This window comes from Leucoraja erinacea, chromosome 8, assembly GCF_028641065.1.
Source record: "Leucoraja erinacea ecotype New England chromosome 8, Leri_hhj_1, whole genome shotgun sequence".
In the NCBI taxonomy this organism is placed as follows: Eukaryota; Metazoa; Chordata; class Chondrichthyes; order Rajiformes; family Rajidae; genus Leucoraja; species Leucoraja erinaceus.
In genome coordinates, this window is record NC_073384.1 from 58628924 (window position 1) to 58650367 (window position 21444).

At 41.2% G+C, this 21444-nt stretch overlaps 1 protein-coding gene across 1 annotated transcript; it reads left to right on the forward strand.

Annotated features, from left to right (window-relative positions):
* Positions 1 to 1726: 1726 nt before the first annotated feature.
* Positions 1727 to 19743, forward strand: rd3 (retinal degeneration 3, GUCY2D regulator). Its single transcript, XM_055639788.1, has 3 exons — positions 1727 to 2859; positions 9876 to 10193; positions 18170 to 19743. Exons 2-3 carry the CDS (start codon positions 9898 to 9900, stop codon positions 18465 to 18467), a joined length of 594 nt encoding a protein of 197 aa, XP_055495763.1. The 5' UTR covers positions 1727 to 2859; positions 9876 to 9897; the 3' UTR covers positions 18468 to 19743.
* The last annotated feature ends 1701 nt before the right edge of the window (positions 19744 to 21444 follow it).

Here is a 21444-nt window from a genome sequence, read left to right on the forward strand (position 1 = left end):
TAAAATACTTTCATTCCTCAGATTTGTATTGTCTATCATGTTGTCCAATGTATAAGCTGCATTTAGGGGAGTTTTTTAAACACTTCAAGCGAGGGAGGACAATTGGACCCGTGTTTTTGAATAGTGGCTTGGGATAAGTTTGCCAGGATAGGATTTGCTTTTATTTCACTGATCAAACCTGTTAGGTCATGAATATATATTCAGCTACAGCGGAGTATTCCGTGGCTAATTGATGTATACATTCCCCTGGACACTTGGGAAAGAGGTTCATGCAAAGCATTAACACACTGGCAGAGGCCAATTAGGCAAAGTAGCTATTTCTCCCTTCTCAAAATCTATGTAACTACGATGCCTTAAAGTATGACTGCATTGTTCAATGGTGATGGGCCACACAGGTTTGGAAGAGGTTTTGAAGGAGCAACTGCTGACCAATGAAAGAATGCTTTAGCACAGCAAGCATTTTTAATCAAGTAAATGTATAAATGTATGTGTGTCACTGATGAGTTCTGATGAAGTTACATTTGAAATATTAACATATCATTCTTTAATATACCAATTGACCAAACAGTTCCAATGTTATAACACCCCAGAGATAGATGGTCATGGTCCAAGGATAAGTAGGAGGAGGTGTCCAAGAGCCAGCGCCTCCTTACACCCCCTTACACTTGATCAAAGTATATTAAGCAGGATGACAGAGTTGATGGATAAAGAGAAAATTGGCAACATTAGAAGAAGCTTAGAAGCATCGTTGAAGCAAAGATTTTCAGAGGTTATCGAACCTGGTGACCCAGCTTGAAGCTTGAAAGGACTAGGTTCGCAGGAGAAGCTTTTTGCAGTTGTGATTGGAGATTGCTCATTTGAAGCTGGTGCAATACCTTGGGCCATAGGGTCAAAGTCAAAATGTTCAAACCATGGGGAAGCGTAAAGTGGCAGATAATTGTGTGGATGCAGCCACTGTTACAGGAGAGAATAATTTTAGTTTCTAGGGTGGTTAAGGGAGAGAAATCTCAGTTCAATATTCAGCCGAAAAGGCAATTGAAGAATTAATGCTGATTGTTTATGGATAATAATAGGAACTGTTTTGCCAGTATTAATTTGTAAAACATATTATTTCACTCAAGTGCTAGAGTAACTCAGCAGGTAGCTCAGCAGTTACTCATGTGCTAGTGTACCTCAGCAGGCGAGGCAGCATCTATGGAGAAGATGGATAGGTGGTGTTTCTGGTCGAGACCCTTCTTCGGTATTAACCAGCATCTGCAGTTCTTTGTTTCAATGCTTAGTTCATTCAAGTTTCGATGTTAGGAAAGGGTAAGAGGTAGCAATAGCCAAGGGAGAGAAACCTGACAGCTTACACAGGATTATTAATGTCAAGCATTATAGCCACTTAATCAGCAGACACTGGGGAAGGCACTGAGGATCAACATGGAACATAGAAAAGTACAGCACAGGAACAGGCCATTTAGTCTCCAATGTCAATGCCGAAAATAATGACAAGATAAACTGATCTCTGCCTGTAGGTGATCCATGTCCCTCCATTCGCTGTACATCCATTTGCCAATCTGAAATCTTCTTTAACCCCACTGTAGTATCTGACTCCACCACCACTCCCGGCAGCGTGTTCCAGGCACCCACCGTCCTCTGTACTTCCTTTCCCCGCACATCTCCTTTAGACTTTGCCCCTCCTACCTTAAAGCTATACCTTCCAGTCTTTGGCTGTCTTCACCCTGTTAGATCAGCCAGGATTGAATGGCGGAGTAGACTTGATGGGCCGGGTGGCCTAATTCTGCTCTTTTCACCTATGATCTTATGAACTTATGAAAAGGGTTCTGAATGTCTACCCTGGGATCTGAAGCCACACCTGACCTTGTGGGCAGAGGAGTTAATAGGCCTGATGCAGTACCTATCTTGACTAGTCATGAGCTGAAACAGGAGGCTGTGAAACTGAGAAGGTCAGTAGAAGGATGTGAAACGATCGCTCTACAATATTTCCTGGTTTAATAATCAAATCCAGCATTCCTGTCATGTATTGATTAATATCTTACACTCTTTCTTCCCAAAGGCTGCACTTATATAAATGCATAATAACAATCTTCCACATAATATGCAACAATAGAAAGTGCTCTTGATGTTATGCAAGAAACTGTCTCCACTTTGTCCCAATAATAACAACACCCAAAAGAACCAAGAAGGAAGCAATTATTTGTTTTATTAAAGAAAGAAAATGCAAACGAAATGAACGGTAGGAAACAAATTGCCAACTATTAGAACAGGTAAGATTAAAGAAATCCTCTTGTGATTATCAAAGAGGATTATTCCAAGCTCCCCGCTTTATCAGACAACTGTTTTTCGTGTTTCATTTAGCAAAGTACATGTAATCCAGTTAAAAGCAGAAGGAGACACTTGAAACAGGAATACAGCCATATCATCAACCCCGGACTGGAAAATTCTGAGTCCGGGCAGCAATTGATGCGATTTGCTTTAATACCGTGTCTCATTCTGGGGCTGGTGAGAGGACCTGATGTTGTCCACTGATGTTGTCGGTGCGCCTACACCAGCCTACGCGCCTCTCTCTCTCCGCACAAGGATGCGCTCAAAATGATCGCTGTAGACAAAGCTCAATGTGGAAATCGGCTTAGACAATCTCCATGGCAACGGCAAAACCATCACAGGAGAGCGAAGGCTTCGCCAGTGAATCATCAGTGAAGGTGCAACGGAGGCAACAGGTTCCGAGGGGGCAGATTCTACAACTGCTTCTCCAGTTGGCGGACAGCAGGAATAAAGTTGCTGCACTACAGCGGGTCTTTGCCTCCCATGTCCTTCCAGCTGGATGCGAGCAAGGAGAATCTGCCTTCAACACGAGTAAGTGATGCAATTGTCTGTGATCTGTTGGCTTGTCAATCCACCAGCTCTGCTTTTAATGCAGACACGTGGAACTGCAGATGCTGGAAGCCATCCTTGTTCCCCAGAGTTGCTGCCTGACCCACTGAGTTACTCCAGCACTTTGGGTCTATCTCAACAGGGGCCCTCATTTTAGCAGCGTTGGGGGGAGGGGAGAAAGGTGGAAACAATTTGGGGCGGGAGAGAAGAGAGGGTGGGGGTTGCTTGGTAGATAGGTGGACAAAGGCTGGAGATGAAAAGGAATCGAAAGGGGACTACAGGACTCAAGGAGACAAAAGAGTGAAGGAGGGAAGAGGAGTGAAATGTAAAGCGAGGAGTATAGGTGTAAGGGGACAAGGTGCGTGGGTGGGGGGTGGGGGGAAGGGGGAGAGCGCATAGGAATGGGGGAGGAGGTTGCTCTGGTTTTTTTTAATGCTTTCCTAACATAAGAAGAGGCAGCCAGACACATTTCCAACAGCTTTCCCCGCTGTTGTGCAAAGTTCTGGATGAAATTATCTTTTAGTGATGTACCAGAGAGGAATTGAATCAAATAATCAACATTAAGTATCAATCCTGAAAACACAATATATACTCCTTTATGGTATCCTTAATAATGATAATTGTGCATGCACACAGTTATTCTAATGCGGTTAGATGATTTTGCTTTGTGATTATGAGAACAGATTATATCTATATTTGTTGATTGAAAATGGATACAGTACATTTCACTGCTATTTGTTAAAACTGGAAAATATATTAAATCATTCAGATAAAAGCAACCAATGCAGGGACTATTCAAAACACAGAATGCAAAGCAGGTCCCTGAATTAGTTAAATAACGTTTGAAAATAAAGTATCCCAAGGTAACAAAAAAACCACTGTCTCACCTACCAACTAGATAATAATAGCTCCTATCATGTGTTGTTTTAGGATTAACAGCAAATCAATTTGGATGAATGCTCATAGACAAACTCACATTGCAATTTGAATACAGTTTCACACGGTTTGGACAAGCTCATTATTTTCTATTCATGCCTCAAACAACATCCTTGACCTGCAAAACAACCTCACAGCTATCAGTCCGTGTGTGGCCAGTCTAAAGACTCCTTCACCCTTATCTCCACTGTAGTTCACTTTGTCTCTGTGTGACAAGGTGTTTATTCTTTTGCTCTGATTTCTCATGGAGTGCTGTTTTTGATAATATAACTGTTAGTAAGGAACTGCAGATGCTGGTTTAAGCCGAAGATTGACACAAAAAGCTGGAGTAACTCAGCGGGACAGGCAACATCTCTGGAGAGAAGGAATGTCTGACGTTTCAGGTCGAGACCAGTCTGAAGAAGGTGTCTCGACCCGAAATGTCACCCATTCCTTCTCTTCAGAGATGCTACCTGCTCCATTTAGTTACTCCAGCTTTTTGTGTCTATCTTTGGTATTAGTTGGTTCTCGGTGTCACCTTTTAGTGCTTGGACAATAGATTTTGCATTTGTCCTCTCATGCAGCTCCTGGTTTGACATATGCCTCAGTTAGAATATTCAGAGAATATTCCTAACTTCCTTGCTTTGTTAATTTTCTGGCTTGGGAACTATTCTTGCTGCAACCATCTGGGATTTTGAATCATTTATGACGACTCAGTGTTGAAGATTTGTGGTGTTGTGTCCCTGACCAAATCTCCTTCTTCAACTGTTCTAACTGATACATTCCTCTCAGAGAAGGCTGCCAAGTTTAGATTAAACATCTCTATTGCTTTAAACTGCCCTGTTTGCCCACAACCTCGAACATTTTTTTTTGAAGGATTCGCCCAATGCCTTGACCTGACTAAAGTTTTCCTTTAAGATCGACACAAAATGCTGGTGTAACTCAGTGGGTGAGGCAGCATCTCTGGAGGAAACGAATATGTGATGTTTCGGGTCGAGACCCTTCTTCAGGATCTGAATAGATACTCCAGCATTTTGTGTCTATCTTCGGTGTCAACCAGCATCTGCAGTTCCTTCTTACACATAAACTCGTCCCTTCCTTAACAATTGGAATTCTCAACAGAAATAGGTGTTCAAACCATATTTATTGCACATAATTCACCCGTCAAAAATGGTATGACCCTGCCCACATCAATCTCAGCCTTTGTGTCAGCTGCCTGCTATTCTGCCTGCTTCCCATCAATTGCTCCTACAATGAGATTTTAACAGTGGGATGAAATTGAAATGTGGGCAAAGGGAATGATCCCAACAAATGAATCAGCTTCCCACAGTTGATTTAGCTTTCCCTGTGATACATCTGTCCTTGCACACCATTTCATTTGTAAATATTAAAGGGGCTTTATAAAAAATGCTCAGCATCACTCACTGGAGAAAGATGAATACTGGTAGCTACCTCTCGCATTTTCCCACTCCCCACCACATATTATTTCCACTGCTCGCATCCTTGTATTTCTTCGTTATCACCTCTTCCCCAGCCAACAAAGGGCTGTTGTGGGCTCCACCCTTTCTTGGTCATCTGTTGCCGGCGCTGCTTTCTTCTGAGTTTTTTTACTTCCAGTTCCCTGAAGTCTGAAGAAGGTTCCCATCCTAAAACATCACCCATCCTATTTCTCCAGAGATCCTGCCTGAACCGCTAAGTTACTCCAACACTTGGTTTCCATTTTGTCTATGGCCTAGTCCACACTAGCATGGGGAAAATAATTGCTACGACAGAGTCAATGCTCATCATTGATTTCCATGTGAGTGTTTTATTTGTGCTGGTGTTTGATCGATTAGACTCTGTGGTACAATTAGCGTGGAAGTGGGAGCAGATGCTGTAATTGTGTTAGTGGACCAGTGCATCTCAACAATGCAGCCATTATGTTTCCATTGTAGATGTACTGATGGGTAAATATGTTTGCTGAGAGGACATTGACTTCTAGCCCCACAGTCGTGGGGGTCTAATGATTATCACAGCGTATGTTTACACATGAAAAGTTAATATCTAGGAGAGACATTAATAGACTACTGGCTGAAGGAATTACAACTTTTCGAAAAAAATGTGAAGGCTGAAATATGAAAAAAAGTTATTTTGAATATTATTCATAACTTAAATTGTGCTGTTATTGAATTATGGAGAGGGGTGTAGATAAATTGTATATGTTTCCTAATTTGCCTGGTTTGGCTACAGTGGCGCTGTTGGTGGAGCTGTTGCCTCACAGCGCCAGATACTGGAGTTCGATCCTGACTTTGGGTGTTGTCTGCGTGATGTTTGCACATTCTCCCAGTAACTGTGTGGGTTTCCTCCAGGTGCTTTTGTTTTCTCCCACATCCCAAAGAGTTTTGTAGGCCAATTGTCCCTAGTGTGTAAGGAGCAGATGAAAAGTTGGGATAACATAAAACTACTGTGAATGATTCCGTGTGCCAAAGTACCTTTTTTCCATGTCTTATCTCTAAACTAAACTAAACTTAAATAAACTAAACACCATTGAGCATCTAATTATCATATATTAACGATAAACATTTTATTAAAAAATTATTAACCTAACTAACCATCTCCTGGTAATAAATGTCAATATTGGGGACACAAGAAATTGCAGATGCTGGAATCTTGAGCAAAACACACAGTGCTAGAAAATCTCAGTGGATCAGGCGGCATCTGTGGAGGGAATGAACAATGTTTTGAGTTGGAACTCTTCTCCACAATAATTGGAGTAAGAGTGGAGAAAGCTGGTAAAAAAAGAAGTCGAGGTGGGACAAAGCCTGGCAAATGATTGGTGGAAGATAGACTGGACTATGGTTCCTTCCCTCACAGAGTGGAACTTTGGTGCCGCTGTGGGGAGGTTTGTGTTGCGGACTACTGTGTTCTGTGTTTTTTACATTTTATTTTTTTGTATGGCTGTAAGGGAAAAATAATTTTGTTGTCTCTTCATTGAAGACAATGACAATAAATTAAATCAAATCAAATCAATCAAATCAAATCGAATTTGAGAAATAACATTAGAGAATAATTTTGTTTTGTCTGTCTTTTGTGTTTTCTACCTCAATTAGATTTTACACTTCTAAATTAACTGATTTTTTTTTGTGTAGGAAGGAACTGCAGATGTGGGTTTAAACCAAAGATAGACACTAGAAGCTAGGAACATTTTTTCTTGTTTGTTTGTTTTTAAACAACGCCTTAGAAAATCCTGATTTCATTCACCACCAATACAGAGACTCCTGGATTACCAAAGAGGAGGTGTTGGTGGTCTTAAAGCACACTAAGTCAGGTAAGCCCGTAGAGCAGTGGTTCCCAACCTTTTTTTGGCCATGCCCCACCTAATCACCTCTAAAATCCTGATGCCCCCCCCCCCCCCCCCCCCCCATGTGGTGGTATATAATTCTTAATATTTAAAAAGTGAACTCCGTTTCAGCTGATGAAGCTTAAAACACCAATACCTTGGTTTAAACAAGCTTCAAAAGAACATGGCATCCATGAAAAAGAAAAATGAAATAAACAAAAGACAGTTAAAGTTCTGAGCAAGAAATTACTAAAAAATTGTAAAAAAAAGAAAAAAACATTAGGTGGTATTAAAATAATAATAATGATAAATATGATAATAAAAGAGTATTCACAGGTAATAAAGAGAGAGAAAATTTCTATATTAGAATAATCTCTTATTTTTAAGGGCGCTCAATTGCCCCCCTTAAAAATCAAATTGCCCCCCTGTGGGGCGTACGCCCCACGTTGGGAACCATTGCCATAGAGCCTGTCCAAATGCAGACCCGGACTTTGTGTGAAGCTGGAGATAAATAGTTGTGGAGATATTTACATTATATTTAGAATTTCTGCGAGACTAGAGGGTGGCTAATGCTGATTGTTACTTAAAAAGGAGAGCAAGGACAGTTAGGGAACTACAGGCTGGTGAGCCTGACATCAATGGTGGGTAAGCTACTGTTGACGGACATGATCTACAGCATTTGGATAGTCAACGACTCTTTAGGGATAGTCAGCCTGGCTTTGTGCTTGGGGAATCATGTCTCACAAATCCATTAGGATTTTTGAAAGAGGTTTAGTTTAGTTTAGTTTAGTTTAAAGATACAGCACGGAAACAGGCCCTTCGGCCCACCAGGTCCACGGCGACCAGCAATCCCTGCACGTTAACACTATCCTACACACACTAGGGAAATGTTTACATTTACCAAGCCAATTTACCTACAAACCTGTACGTCTTTGGAGTGTGGGAAGAAACCGAAGATCTCGGAGAAAACCCACCCAGGTCACGGGGAGAACGTACAAACTCCGTACAGACAGCACCTGGGTCTCCAGCGCCACAAGCACTGTAAGGCAGAAACTCTACCGTTGTGCCACTGTGTTGCCAGGTAACTGAGAGGACTGTTGAGGGCAGGACAGTGGATGTGATCTATATGGACTTCAGCAAGGCCTTAGACAAGATCCCGCATGGTAGATTAGTTTGAAAGGTTAGATCGCATGGGAACGGGGGAGAGCTGACTAATTGGATACATAATTGGCTTGATGGTAAGAAGCAGAGGCTGATGAAGGAAGGATGTTTTTGGACTGGAGGCCTATGACTCATAGTGTGCCTTAGGGATTGGTACAGGGCCCATTGTGGTTTATCATTCAAATCAACAATTTGGATGAGAATGTATAAGGTATAATTAGTAAGTTTGCAGTGACATTAAAATAGATGATATTGTAGATAATGAAGAAGGTTATCAACAATTACAGCAGGATCTTGGTCAACTAGGTTAGTTGGCTGAGAAATTATGAGTGCTGTTTAACGCACATAAGGATGCGGTGTCGAATTTTGGGAAGTCAAATGAGGGTAGGACTTTGATGGTGAATGTTAGGTGCCTGAGGAAGTCATGGAAACACAGGGATCTGGGAATAAAACATATAATTCCCTGAAATAGGTGTTACAGGTTGACGGGGTGGTGAAGAAGGTGTTTGACATGCTGGTCTTCATCAGACAGGGCAATGAATGCAGGAGCATTATGATACAGTTGAGCAAGGTGTTGCTAGGGCTGTACTTGGATTATTGTGTTCAGTTTTAGTTACCCTGCTCGAGGAAAGATTTCTTTAAGTGGGAAAGAATGCAAAGTAGATTGATGAGAATGTCATCAGCACCCGAGGGCCTGAGTTATTGGAACAGGTTGGGCAGGCAAGGACTTTATTTCTTCAGGTGTAGGAGGCTGAGGGAGGAGCTAATAGAGGTGTATAAAGTAATGAGGGGCATAGATAAGATGTATGCACACAGTCTTTTAAGGGAATGGGAATCTGTGCCGCTTTAAGATGAGAGGGGAAAGATTTCAAAGGGACCAGAGGGACAACTTCATCACGCACAGGGGGTTCCATCTGTGGAATGAGCTGCCAGAGAAAATGGTTGAGGCAGGTAAAAACATTCCCACAATAACAATATTTAAAAGACAGGTACGTGGACTAGAAAGGTTTAGAGGGATCTGGGCCAAACGTGGGCAAAAGGACTAGTTTAGATGGGCATTTTGGTTGGTATGAACGAGTTGGGCCAAAGAGTCTAGTTCCATGCTGTATGACTCTATGACTATGACTGTCAAGTGATTATTTCAAACTATTCATGCTTGGGTTACAGAATAGGAGAAATACAGAAAGATAGAGTAAGACTTTATTTGACCCATATCTTTGAAAGAGCTTTTCAGTCAGTCCCGGATGAGGTAGTTGAGGCAGGTCCTATTACAATGTTTAAGAAACATTTAGACAGGTACATGGATAGGACAGGTTTAGAGGGATATGTGCCAAATGCAGGCAAGTGGGACTTGTATAGATGGGACATGTTGGTCGGCGTGGGCAAGTTGGTCCGAAGGGCCTGTTTCACGTTGTATAACTGTATGACTATGAGTGCCTCGTACAGTAAGTATTTCAGTTGGTGTTGAATTTCCCTTAAGTGCAATCACTTAACACTTGTTTATTATGGTTGTCCTCAGTGGCTAAGGCAGAAATACTATGGCTTCTGTGACTTTAAGAGAAAACTTGTGTAGGTTACTAAATCTTCCTTCCTGCACTTCCAGAGCACGCTGCCACCAGTGAACAATGTCGATATCTTCATGGTTCAAATGGAACGAACCCTATCATAGATTCGCGCAGAGGAACCCCACAGAGATGGTCGTGGAGACTCTCATGATGGAACTTGATTGGCAGCTAAAACAAGCTGAGAAGATGCAAAGGGAGCGAGAAGATGAGTACAGAAGAATAAAAACAGGCGTGGATTACAGCTGGCTGGTCAGCCACCCTCAACACAGTTCAGGCATGACCCCTGGGGAGAGACTTGACCTTGAGGAAGCCTGTTCCAAAATCCATCCCAGTTACTGTGGACCAACGGTACTTAGGTAACTTTGCTGCACTCTAATAGTAACTTGTTAAATGATCCTTTGGATGAACTAGACTGATTAAGAAACACTGCAGAGTGGTGCAGTGAATAGAGTTGCTGCTGTGCAGTTCCAGTGTCCAGGTTCAACCTTAATCTCCAATGCTCTCTGTGTGGACGTTTCTCATTCTCCCTATGGTCACCACAGTTGAATAAGCTGTATTTCTTCTCAGTATTCAGGTTTCGTCCCACATCCAAAGAAGCGCAGACTAGCAGGATAAATGATGACTGTGCATCACATGACCGTCCGAAGGTGGGGTGCGATGGGTGCGGTCGCACCCCACTTTTCCCCCAAAAATCTAGAGTTAAAAAAAATTGGGGAGCAATATTTTTTTAATTTACACCAGGACAGAGGGAGCCTTGCCTTTGTGCTCCTTTGCATTTTTGCAGCCGTACAGCCACTGGATGACCTGGCGTTGTGCTCGATGACCGAGAGGGCAGAGGGCAGGGGCTTGTTCCTCCCCCGGAGAGGCTCGTTGCCGCTATCGCTGCTGCTGTGCCTGGACGGCTCGTTCTCTGAGTCTGGGCAGCTCACGCTGCAAAACTTCAGGGCAAGGCTTTCGACGGCGGCGTAGGCGGCAAACTTCTCCCTGGCCAGATTCTCGATCACCTCGGGCTTGAGTCCGCAGTGCTCGAACAAACTGTCCAAGGGGACAGGGAACTGGGGGGAGATGAGAAAGGCCGGGGGAAGAGGAGGGGGGGGATAGAGGAGGAGGGGAGAGGAGGGGGTGAGGGGAGGGAGGGGAAGAGGAGATGAGGAGGAGGAGGGAGAGAGTAGGAGAGGGGAGAGGAGGAGGAGGGGGGGGAGGTGGGGGGGGAGAGGGGTGAGCAGCGGGGAGTGGGCAGCAAGGAGGGGGCATCAACCAAAGGGAGGGGGGTGGGGGGGGGGGGGCTGACGACACTTGCTGCACGAACAAAGTGCAGACTTCAAAGCTTGTCAAAAGTTTGAAGATTTTCATTAATAACTCGAGAAATACAGCATGACATTTTCAGATAAGTCTATTTTGGACTCCAGGGGAAAAATGTCTACCGGAATATTTTAAAACAATTACCATTAGCGCGTTGTTTTTTTTTCGAGAAGATGTGATTATACACAAACAAACACACACACATGAACAAACACACACACTTCCAAGATCAGACTCGTAATAGTTACTCAACCAAGTGGGACCCGTTGGGTCCTGTCCCCTCAATGTGCAGCTGCAGAGGGGGGGGGGGGGGGGGGGGCGGTGGATGGAGGGGGGGGGGGGGGGGGGGTGGCCTGCAGCATCACACACACACTAACCACTACACCCACACACACACACAGTACCCACCCCCCCCCATACACACACACACTAACCACCCCTCTTGATATATTAATATTATTCATTCGCTCCTTTTACCCCATCCCCCACCCTATACACTCATGCATAGCCGCCAACTCACAGGGCGCAGCTGGAGAGGGAGGGGGTAGAGAGAGAAGGCAGCGTGTGAGGGCAGAGAGAGAGAGCAGAGAGAGATAGAGGGCAGAGAGAGAGGGCAGAGAGAGAGAGGGGCAGAGTGAGAGGGGCAGAGAGAGTAGGGCACAGAGAGAGAGAGAGAGAGAGAGAGGAGAGACAGAGAGAGAGAGGCAGAGATAGAGAGAGAGAGAGCAGAGAGAGAGAGAGAGAGGCAGAGACAGGGAGAGAGAGAGAGAGAGAGAGAGAGAGAGAGAGAGAGAGAGAGAGAGAGAGAGAGAGAGAGAGAGAGAGAGAGAGAGAGAGAGAGAGAGAGAGAGAGAGAGAGAGAGAGAGAGAGAGGGGCAGAGAGGGACCGAGGCCCCGAGACGGAACCACGACCTGAGAAAGACCCGTTCTTCACTTGCAGCGTGTGGAACACAGTGTACAGATCCATTGTGACATCACAGTGAAAGACAGCTGTTTTTTTTCAATGTTTTTTCAGATTTTTGAATATTTTCATTAATAACTTGAGAAATAAAGCATGAACTTTTCAGATAAGGCATTTTGGACTCCACGGAGAAAATCTCTACCGGAATATGTAAAGATGTTACCGTTAGCGCATCGTTTTTTCGAGAAGATGTGATCACACATACACACACACACACACACACACACACACACACACACACACACACACACACACATCCAGGGTCAGACTTTTAATAATTATATGTATATGATGAATCAAAATCAAGAATCATAAATTCACATTTCAAAAATGGTTTCACAAATCAGTAGTACTGATTTTCAGTATTCCATACTGATATTTGAGAATACACGAGGTTGCATGCAAAATACTGATTTTCAAAAATCCAGTTTCTGTGTAGTACGTTCTATTGCATTTATGTGAGAAATACCGATTTCCCCAACAAAATATTGATTTTCAGCCATCAAAATACGGAAATGCTCGGTGAAACTTGGCAGCTCTGCAATTATTCACAATCACATTGTGTTTGAGAATTCAAAATGTTACTTGTGATCTTGTTTATGAGTCATCATGGAACTAGAATTTGTTATAATAGTATGACAGTAAAATAGGTTAGTATGAAAGTGATCATAGTAATGTAAATTTAGTTTGACTTCAATTTTCATGATGGAAATTGAAGTCGAACTAAATGTATTCATATCACTATTCCATGTGGAAATTGATATGATGTGGTTAGGTCAGGAGGACCTTTAAAGGTGCACTGCACACACTAACCCAGTCTAACAGCAACAGGCAATCAAATCAACAAATTAAACATTTTCTAAAAAAATGTTTTCTTTACTGCAAAAACTTACAGTATTTTATTTGCACTTTTTGCATGCTCCATTATAGCATTTCACATAGCATTTTACAACAGTATAACTTGATTATTAAAACAAGGACAACAATTCTTGATTTTTTTTTAATGTATACAACAATGACCCCAATCATCCTATTCCACCCACTGATTACTCTTGACTCAACCAAAATTATTTCTGAAATATTGGTCATGAAATTGGTGCAAAAATTGCCAAAATAAGGCCCAGAATGCACCAGGTAGCATCTAAAACCCCAGAGCTTCCAGGGCCCTTAAGCGGACACTGGTCCCCGGCTGCAAGGGACTTTGCACTTCGCACTCATGATGTGCGCTGTGCGCACATTATTTCACATAAAGATTTTGTAATCCTGTCATGCCACGCCCATTTTTGAAAAGTTTTGTACGGGCCTGCATCACCGCTAACGACTCGGTGAGGGCTACATTCTGTCGGGGGGGAGAGGGGGGGGGGGGAGGGAGAGGAGGGGGACTGATGATAATGCAGGGAGAATAGATTTTTTATGAAGGAAAAGAAGGGAATGAGATTGCTCTGTGTGGCACCGTAGACTTGATGTTTTGAAATAAGCATCTTTTATGTCAATAAGCATCTTTTATGATAACATTAACTACCCACCAATCCACAGGCTGATCCAGAATCTATAGAACATTGGAAAATGATCACCAATGCGTCCACGATTTCTTGAGCCACCTCGATGTATACCCTGGGATGCAGACCATCAGGCCCCAGTGATTTATCAGCCTTCCGTCCCATCAGTCCACCCAATCTATTTCCTGACAAATGTGAATTGTAGATACGGAAGTTTGAAAAAGGGCAGGCAGACTGATTATTCAGCCTCACTGAAAATGACAGGCTTGACATTAAATATTTTTGTACATGTGGCTGCACGATGCTTATTTACTACAGCAAATTGGTTTACCTGCATTTTTTGTAGCTGAGCTCTCCGGTAGTATCTTTCTATTCATTGCAATTACTTTAATTTTACTTCCATTTTAACTTTAATTTATTTAATCTTAATTAAATGCTGTAGTTATTTTAATTTTGATGTCTTATGGGATCTCTCACTGAAACTTCAAGAAGCCTTGTCCGCCAAGATTTTATTAGCCCGAGCCAGCATGTGCAAACTGATAGTACATTACCAAGCCCCAATAATGCAAAGTGCTTCTCATCACCTGTGTTATTAGAATAAAGAGGCAGCATGATTTTACATTCCTTCATAATGAACAACTAGTCCTTTGGAGTAAGAAGTAGGTAGGCTGATGTTAAATGAGGCTTGGCCCTCACTGGTTACATTTCCAGTTCATCTTGTTGGCCATCGACCTAAAATCGACATGGAATTAAAATTGAGATCTTTACCTTACACTGAGATAATTCTTTCAATCAGACGCTTATGTAGGGAACATCGATGTTAATCACATGGGGCTGGTTCCTCAGGACATCTCATTTTATGAATATTTTGTGAAGTTTTAAAGTCTAACCAATATTTTACCTCCGTGCACTAATTGTCACTTCTCCCAGAAAATGTTCACTGTCAATAACATCCTGAAGATCCATTGACCTTTGACCCAGTGTAAATATTGGAATCCATTCATCAAGCATTTTACAAACATGTTCCCCAGGTTGTCTACTGTGTATCATACATATTACTCTATTTCCCCCCCTGCCCTCCTTCCCTGACAATCGGTGCTTGGCCTTGCCATCACGAGGTAGGATTGTCTTTGATAGGATCTTCACCCTGGAGTCAGGGAGCTGTTATCTCAAGACTTGCACACAAGGATCGACACTGACAGAGCGCTGTTTGTTGCTTCTCAGAGTAGATGTTAACTTGAGCCTCATCTGTGATCAAAGGTGGACGCAAATGGCCTTGGATGAAGATGAACTACTGTGGCTGCTACTTACATTTAAGTTGACATGATTGAAGAGATGATCTGGCCATAATCTTGTTGCTTGTGGGAACAAGCAGGTTGCAGCTCTGATGGCTCTGTTTCCAATCTAACAGTGACAAATAAAAGAGAAGATGTATAACATAGCGAAGATGAGCTGGGAGCCAGAGGATTGGGAAACTTTTAAAGAACAACATAAGGTAACTAAAAAGGAAATGCGGGGAGAAAGTTGAAGTACGAAGGTAAGCTAGCCAAGAATATAAAGGAGGATAGCAAAAACTTCTTTAGGTATGTGAAGAGGAAAATACAAATGTGTGTCCCTTGAAGACAGAAATAGGTGAATTTATTATGGGGAACAAGGAAATGGTAAATGAGTTGAACAGGTATTGTGATTCTGTCTTCATTAAGGAAGACACAAACAATCTCCCAGATGTACTAGGGGACAGAGGACCTAGGGTGATGGAGGAACTGAAGGAAATTCACATTTGTCAGGAAATGGTTTGGGTGGACTGATGGGATGGAAGGCTGATAAATCACTGGGGCCTGATGGTCTGCATCCCAGGGTATACAAGGAGGTGGCTCAAGAAATCGTGGACGCATTGGTGATCATTTTCCAATGTTCTATAGATTCTGGATCAGCCTGTGGATTGGTGGGTAGCTAATGTTATCCCACTTTTCAAGAAAGGAGAGAGAGAGAAAGCAGGAATTATATACCAGTTAGCCTGACATCGGTGGTGGGGAAGATGCTGGAGTCGATTATCACAGATATAATAACGGCGCATTAGGATAGCAGTAACAGGATCTGTCCAGTATGGATTTACGATGCTTGACAAATCTTCTGGAATTTTTTGAGGATGTAACAAGTAAAATGGACAAGGGAGAGGCAGTGGATGTAATGTACCTGGACTTTCAGAAAGCTTTTGATAAGGTCCCACACAGGAGTTTAGTGGACAAACTTAGGGCACATGGTATTGGCAGGATATTTATATGGATAGAAAATTGGTTGGCAGACAGGAAACAAAGAATAGGGATTAACAGGCCCCTTTCAGAATGGCTGGCAGTGACTAGTGAGGTGCCACAAGGCTGATGCTCTATGAAGTGCTGAACATGACATGGAAAGCACCTTGTAAATGCAATGTTTTTCATTTTAATCTCCATCTTTGTGCTTGAATCATCGACCTCTGTCAACTCATGTATCTTTTGGTGATACTTTGTCCACCTGTCTTGGCAGTCAGAAACAATTGTTTTACCAATTAATGAAGTGAATACATTGTAAAAAGATTGATAGATCATTTCATTGGGCTACTCATAGAGGTTAAACTTCATAAGTTCATAAGTTTAGGAGCAGAATCAGGACATTCAGCCCATCAAGTCTACTCCGCCATACAATCCCATTCTCCTGCCTTCTCCCCATAATCCCTGACACCCATTCTAACCAAGAATCTATCTATCTCTGCTGAAAAAAAATCCGTGGAAATTTTTCTGATATAAAAATATATAAATTATAAAATAACATAATAATAATATGTTATTAATTCATTTATATTAATTTACATTTCATTACATTCATCTTAATTAATCTATACTATTAATGTATTAATTAAATCATTATTTAATGCATTAATGGTCTGGATTAATTATGCCATCTAAAAATTGTATTAAATTACCAAATTATAGGATAGTTGAATTAGCATTTATTATTTTATTTTATCATTGTTTTATCATTCATAATAATATACTATTAATTATATAATATTAATAATCAAATAATAATCTAATTAATTGAATCATTGTTTAGTAAATTATTATTTAATTATTAATATTATAAAATTAATAGTATATAATTATGAATGATAAAACAATGATAGAATAAAATAATAAATACTAATACAACTATCCGATAATTTGTATATTTAATACATGCAAATCTATTTTTAGATGGCCCTCAGACGTCCACTGTGGCAAGAATTAATTCCAGGCTTGAAACACTCTTAGCTGTAGTTATGTCATGAAACAATTCATTTAATTTTGTTTTTCTTTTTACTCTCACCAACTTAACCCTTTTTGAAAACGTCTTCATTGTGTATTGAGATACGGCTCCAAGGATCTGTTCACCTTAATCCAGCTGGTTAATATTATTTTTTTAATATTTTATCTCACAAAACTAGATTGTGAAAACAGGAAGCTATTTGACAACAAGGACCATCATATCCAGACTGATTATTTTGCATTATGCTGCCTTATTTAGGGTTTATGGGATTGCTTTAAATTTATAAGGATATACATAGTAACAGAAGTTGGAGTAACTCATCCAACCCCTGTTATCTGCTCTGAAAATTATGCTTGATCTTTTACATCACACTAACTTCAGATCCTTTGATACCTTTAATATCAAAAAATCTCTGCCCTGAATATAATTATTGATCTTCTTCAATGTTCATGGGTAGTGAATTGCAAGGATTCATGACCCACCTGGTAGAGACATCTTTTTCACCCTTATCCTTAATAGCTAATCATATATTTTCAGATGCCAAACCATGGAGCTAGATATCACAGCCAGAGGAAACATTATCTTTGCATTTATCTTGTCAAACTCTATTAAAAAGTGTACATGTTTCATCCCAAGATTAGACCACACTTGGGACATCATGAGCAGCTCTAATGCTATCCATTCGGAAGAACAGATGGGCCTTGGGAATTTGGGAATCAGAGAGACATAGATTTAACGTTGTGAAGAGTGATTTCAGAAAGCTGGGCTGTATTTCCTGGTATTTAGAAAGTTAAGGAAGGCGAGAGAAAGGGAGAGGGAGAGGGAGAGACAGACAGACAGACAGACAGACAGAGAGACAAACAAACAGACAGAGATAGAGGGAGAGACAGAAGGAGAGAGAGAAAACAAAACATTCAGCCAGTTGGCGAATTCAGCACTAAGGGTCATGATCTAAACATTACAACCAGCTCTCTCAGAAGTGAATTTAGGAAATTCACTTGCCAGAGTGGTAGAAATTTGGAACTCCCTTCAATGCTAACTTTAAATCTAACACTGGTGAACAAAATCTATTGAAGGCAGTGAAGGATATCATGGGCGTTTGCAACAGCCGTGCTCGCGTCGAGTGGTGAAACAGCTCAAGGACAGAACATCCTCCTCCTTCTCCCGTTCCTTTGTAAATGCATCATTCCTGGTGAGGACCTGCTGCAACCATTCACCCTCTGACCTATACTTCCATTGAATTTACAAATTAAAAAACACAAAGGTATCTATTTTATCTGTGCAGATTTCGGCAAATGATGGTTGAAGATGAACCTGAGGTCCATGAAGTGGTGCAGTTATTCCAATCCGTTCTTCAGGAAACTATGGGGAGAATGAAGGAAGATCAAGAAACAAGGAAATTAACCAGGCAGTGGAGCAAGAAACGGACAGTGAGTCACACCATGATGACATTTAAATCTCGAGTGAGGATCTATCCCTTCAACAGTGACATCAAGACAGTTTCAGAAGATGTGGAGCAAACCTTTGTTGCACCAAGGCGCGTATGGAGCATGCCAGAGTTCAAGACTTTAAAAGAGTTATGATGGATGGTGCAATCTAATTTAAGTGACCGTGCAGAGTCCATCAAATGTACTTAATCATTCAATTTAAGATCGACTTTGAACTATTCATTCAGAAGATATGGCACAATTGGCAAGGTCAGCATTTATTGTTCATCTCCTGTAATTGTTGGCTTGCTATTTGATTTCAGACGAGAGTTAAGTCAACTACGTTGCTATGGATCTGGAGTCACATAGAGGGCAGACGCGTTAGACAGCAAATTTAATTCCCGGAAGGAACATTAGTGAATTAGTTGTATATTTATAACAATCCAGCAGTATCATGATCACCATTTCTGATACTTGCTTATTGATTTCACAATCCAGCTGAATTTAAATTTCCCTTCTGCCATTGTGCGGTTTTTATTTAAGCTTGTATATAATATTAAGGCTTTTGAAATGCGAATCTTGCACACCAGGCTAATGTGCCCGCAATCTTCCAGAAACTGTGCCTGATGTGAATGTGTATTGTCCACCTGCTGTAATCAGCATTTGCTCTTGTGAACTTGCGGATGAGAAATGAATGGCCTATTCCTGAATATAGTACAACTGAAATTGGTTTCTAACAAAAATACAGAACAAACAAGTGATTTGGAAACCTGACGTTAAACAAATTTCTGTTGAACATAAACTCGTGTCATTTCACTTACATATGAATTATTAGTATATCATCATGTATTGCTGATATACCAAGGAATGTTTGTTGTTTGAAGAAGGGTCTTGACCCTAAACGTCACCCATTCCTTCTCTCCTGAGATGCTGCCTGTTCCGCTGAGTTACTCCATCATTTTGTGTCTATCTTCGATTTAAGCCAGCATCTGCAGTTCTTTCCTCTACATGTTTGTAGTGGTCTATAAAAAAATAATCCATTGGCATTTTAGGTGTTTCTCCATAAACAAGTTTCCATAGTGCAAGATCAATAATGAAATGTGATGTTTTTTATTAGATATTTTTAAGAGGTGTGTTGCAAATGGAGACTATTTCAGTTATTTCCACATAAATCAGTTTTATTTTCACTGTCTTCAAATATCATGCTATGTATCCTATTACAATTAATCCCTTCAAATGGTACAAGTTAGAAGCTAGGAATAGAGGAGGGCTAACAGACGTTTTTCTGATAATGTCAACCGTATGTTTGCGACCTGGTAAAGTGCCCTTGGCACACCCCATATCAATATGAATGATGCAGATCAGTTCCTCAAAATCTACATACATTGTGGGTCGGGGCATAAAGTAGTGACCAGCTCCCCCCTCCCCCTCCCTCTACCTCTCCCCCTCCTTTCCCCCCTCACTTCCTCGAAGGGAAGGAAGATAAATTACAGAAAGGACAACTGGACTACACTTTAGCATTTTGAGACATTGTTGGCAAAATGATGCATGGATACAGTAACAAAATTAAAAGAAATCTGTGAAGGATTGGTGGTCCAAGGCTGAACATGACGCAGGTTTCTAATCATCTTGCTTTGGTATGTTGTTATATAAGAGAAATGTCTCGCTACTTTTCAACTATACATAATACCTCTGGTGTTTACAATAGCAATGAAAATGTCCCATATGAGACGAATAATGAACGGATCCTTTGTTATTTTAGATCAGCATATCACAGGCACACGTTATTGGTACATGGACTATCATGAAACATAATGGGAAGAAAGACTCTATGCAGAATACTGCACTCAAACATTTTACATATGCTTAAGGTTTCATAACCTTTCTCTAATAGTTAATTGGGGAAAACATACAATTCCTACAATTATCAGCCCTGCTGCCAGTTACGTATAAGCCATCATACAGCTGCGTGGTTTATTTGATCTATGCTGCATCAAGATTACTATTTGGCACAATGGTGCAGCTGGTAGAGGTACTGCCTCACAGTATCAGAGACCAGGGTTTGATCCAGACCTCAGGTGCTGTCTATGTGCAATTTCTCCATGACAGCATGGGGCTTCCTTCAGGTCTCCGGTTTCGTCCCACATCCCAAAGATGTGAGTATTTGATGGTTATCGACCTCTGTAAATTACCCCAAGTGTGTAGGGAGGGAGTGGATACGAAAGTGGGTTAGCATAGAACTAGCTTCAATGAGTAATTAATGGGCGGCATGGACTCAGTGGGCCAAAGGATCTGCTTCCATGGTGTATCTGTTAATCAATCAGTAATTAAGTGTTGCATTTGTTTTCAGAAGACCCACTAATGGGATTATTTTGTCCTAAAGAAGCATGCTTTTTCTGCCTTGGATGCTAATTGGAAGGGAGATTTTTATGACACAATCCATCCTTCTTTATGGATCCAATGATGCTTAAAAAATGAGACTAGGAATAGCATGGAGTTCTGACACACCTAATATTTTCTCGACATTGATAAATGCGTGTTTCCACAACTTATTTGGATTTTTTTTCATCCGATAACAGGTCCCACACACCTGTTCTTCTTCTTGCTTATGGCGTGTGCTGCCTAAAGTTGTAGGACAACTTGTTCTATTTGATCTTATTTGATTGTGCAGGCTGGGTTAATTGCATTCGTCAAAACAGGGCGAACCACGTGAAGGTTGCAATCTTCCACCCCACACACCTGTTGATACTATTGTACAGATGTGTAATTAGACAGAGGAGAGTAGCCCGGCAGAGCTGTCCCTCAAAACAGTTTGCTGTCATTTAAGTGCAGTTCCCATTTCTATCAGTCCAATGTTAATGCTGCAAGTGAGAATTTCATTGTTCTGTTTCAGTTCATATGACAATAAAACACTCTTGATTCTTGACTTTTATAAAGTGTGAAGTTTATATATGACTTTGAACAATTTATTTCCAGTCCAGAAAAATCCATTTGAACCTAAGCAATATCTGAACTTGTGTATTGAGCAAGATGTTGCAAAGCAGAAATTTCAGAAATGTGTGTATGATTGTCTAAAAAAGACAATAAAACATTATGATCACTCTCTGCATTCCATAGTTTATTTGCTAACATA

Coding starts and splice junctions, on each gene's coding strand:
- rd3 (XM_055639788.1), top strand. CDS start 9,898: ATGTCGATATCTTCATGGTTCAAATGGAACGAACCCTATCATAGATTC. Junction 10,194..18,169: donor TGTGGACCAACGGTACTTAG/GTAACTTTGCTG, acceptor TTATCTGTGCAG/ATTTCGGCAAATGATGGTTG.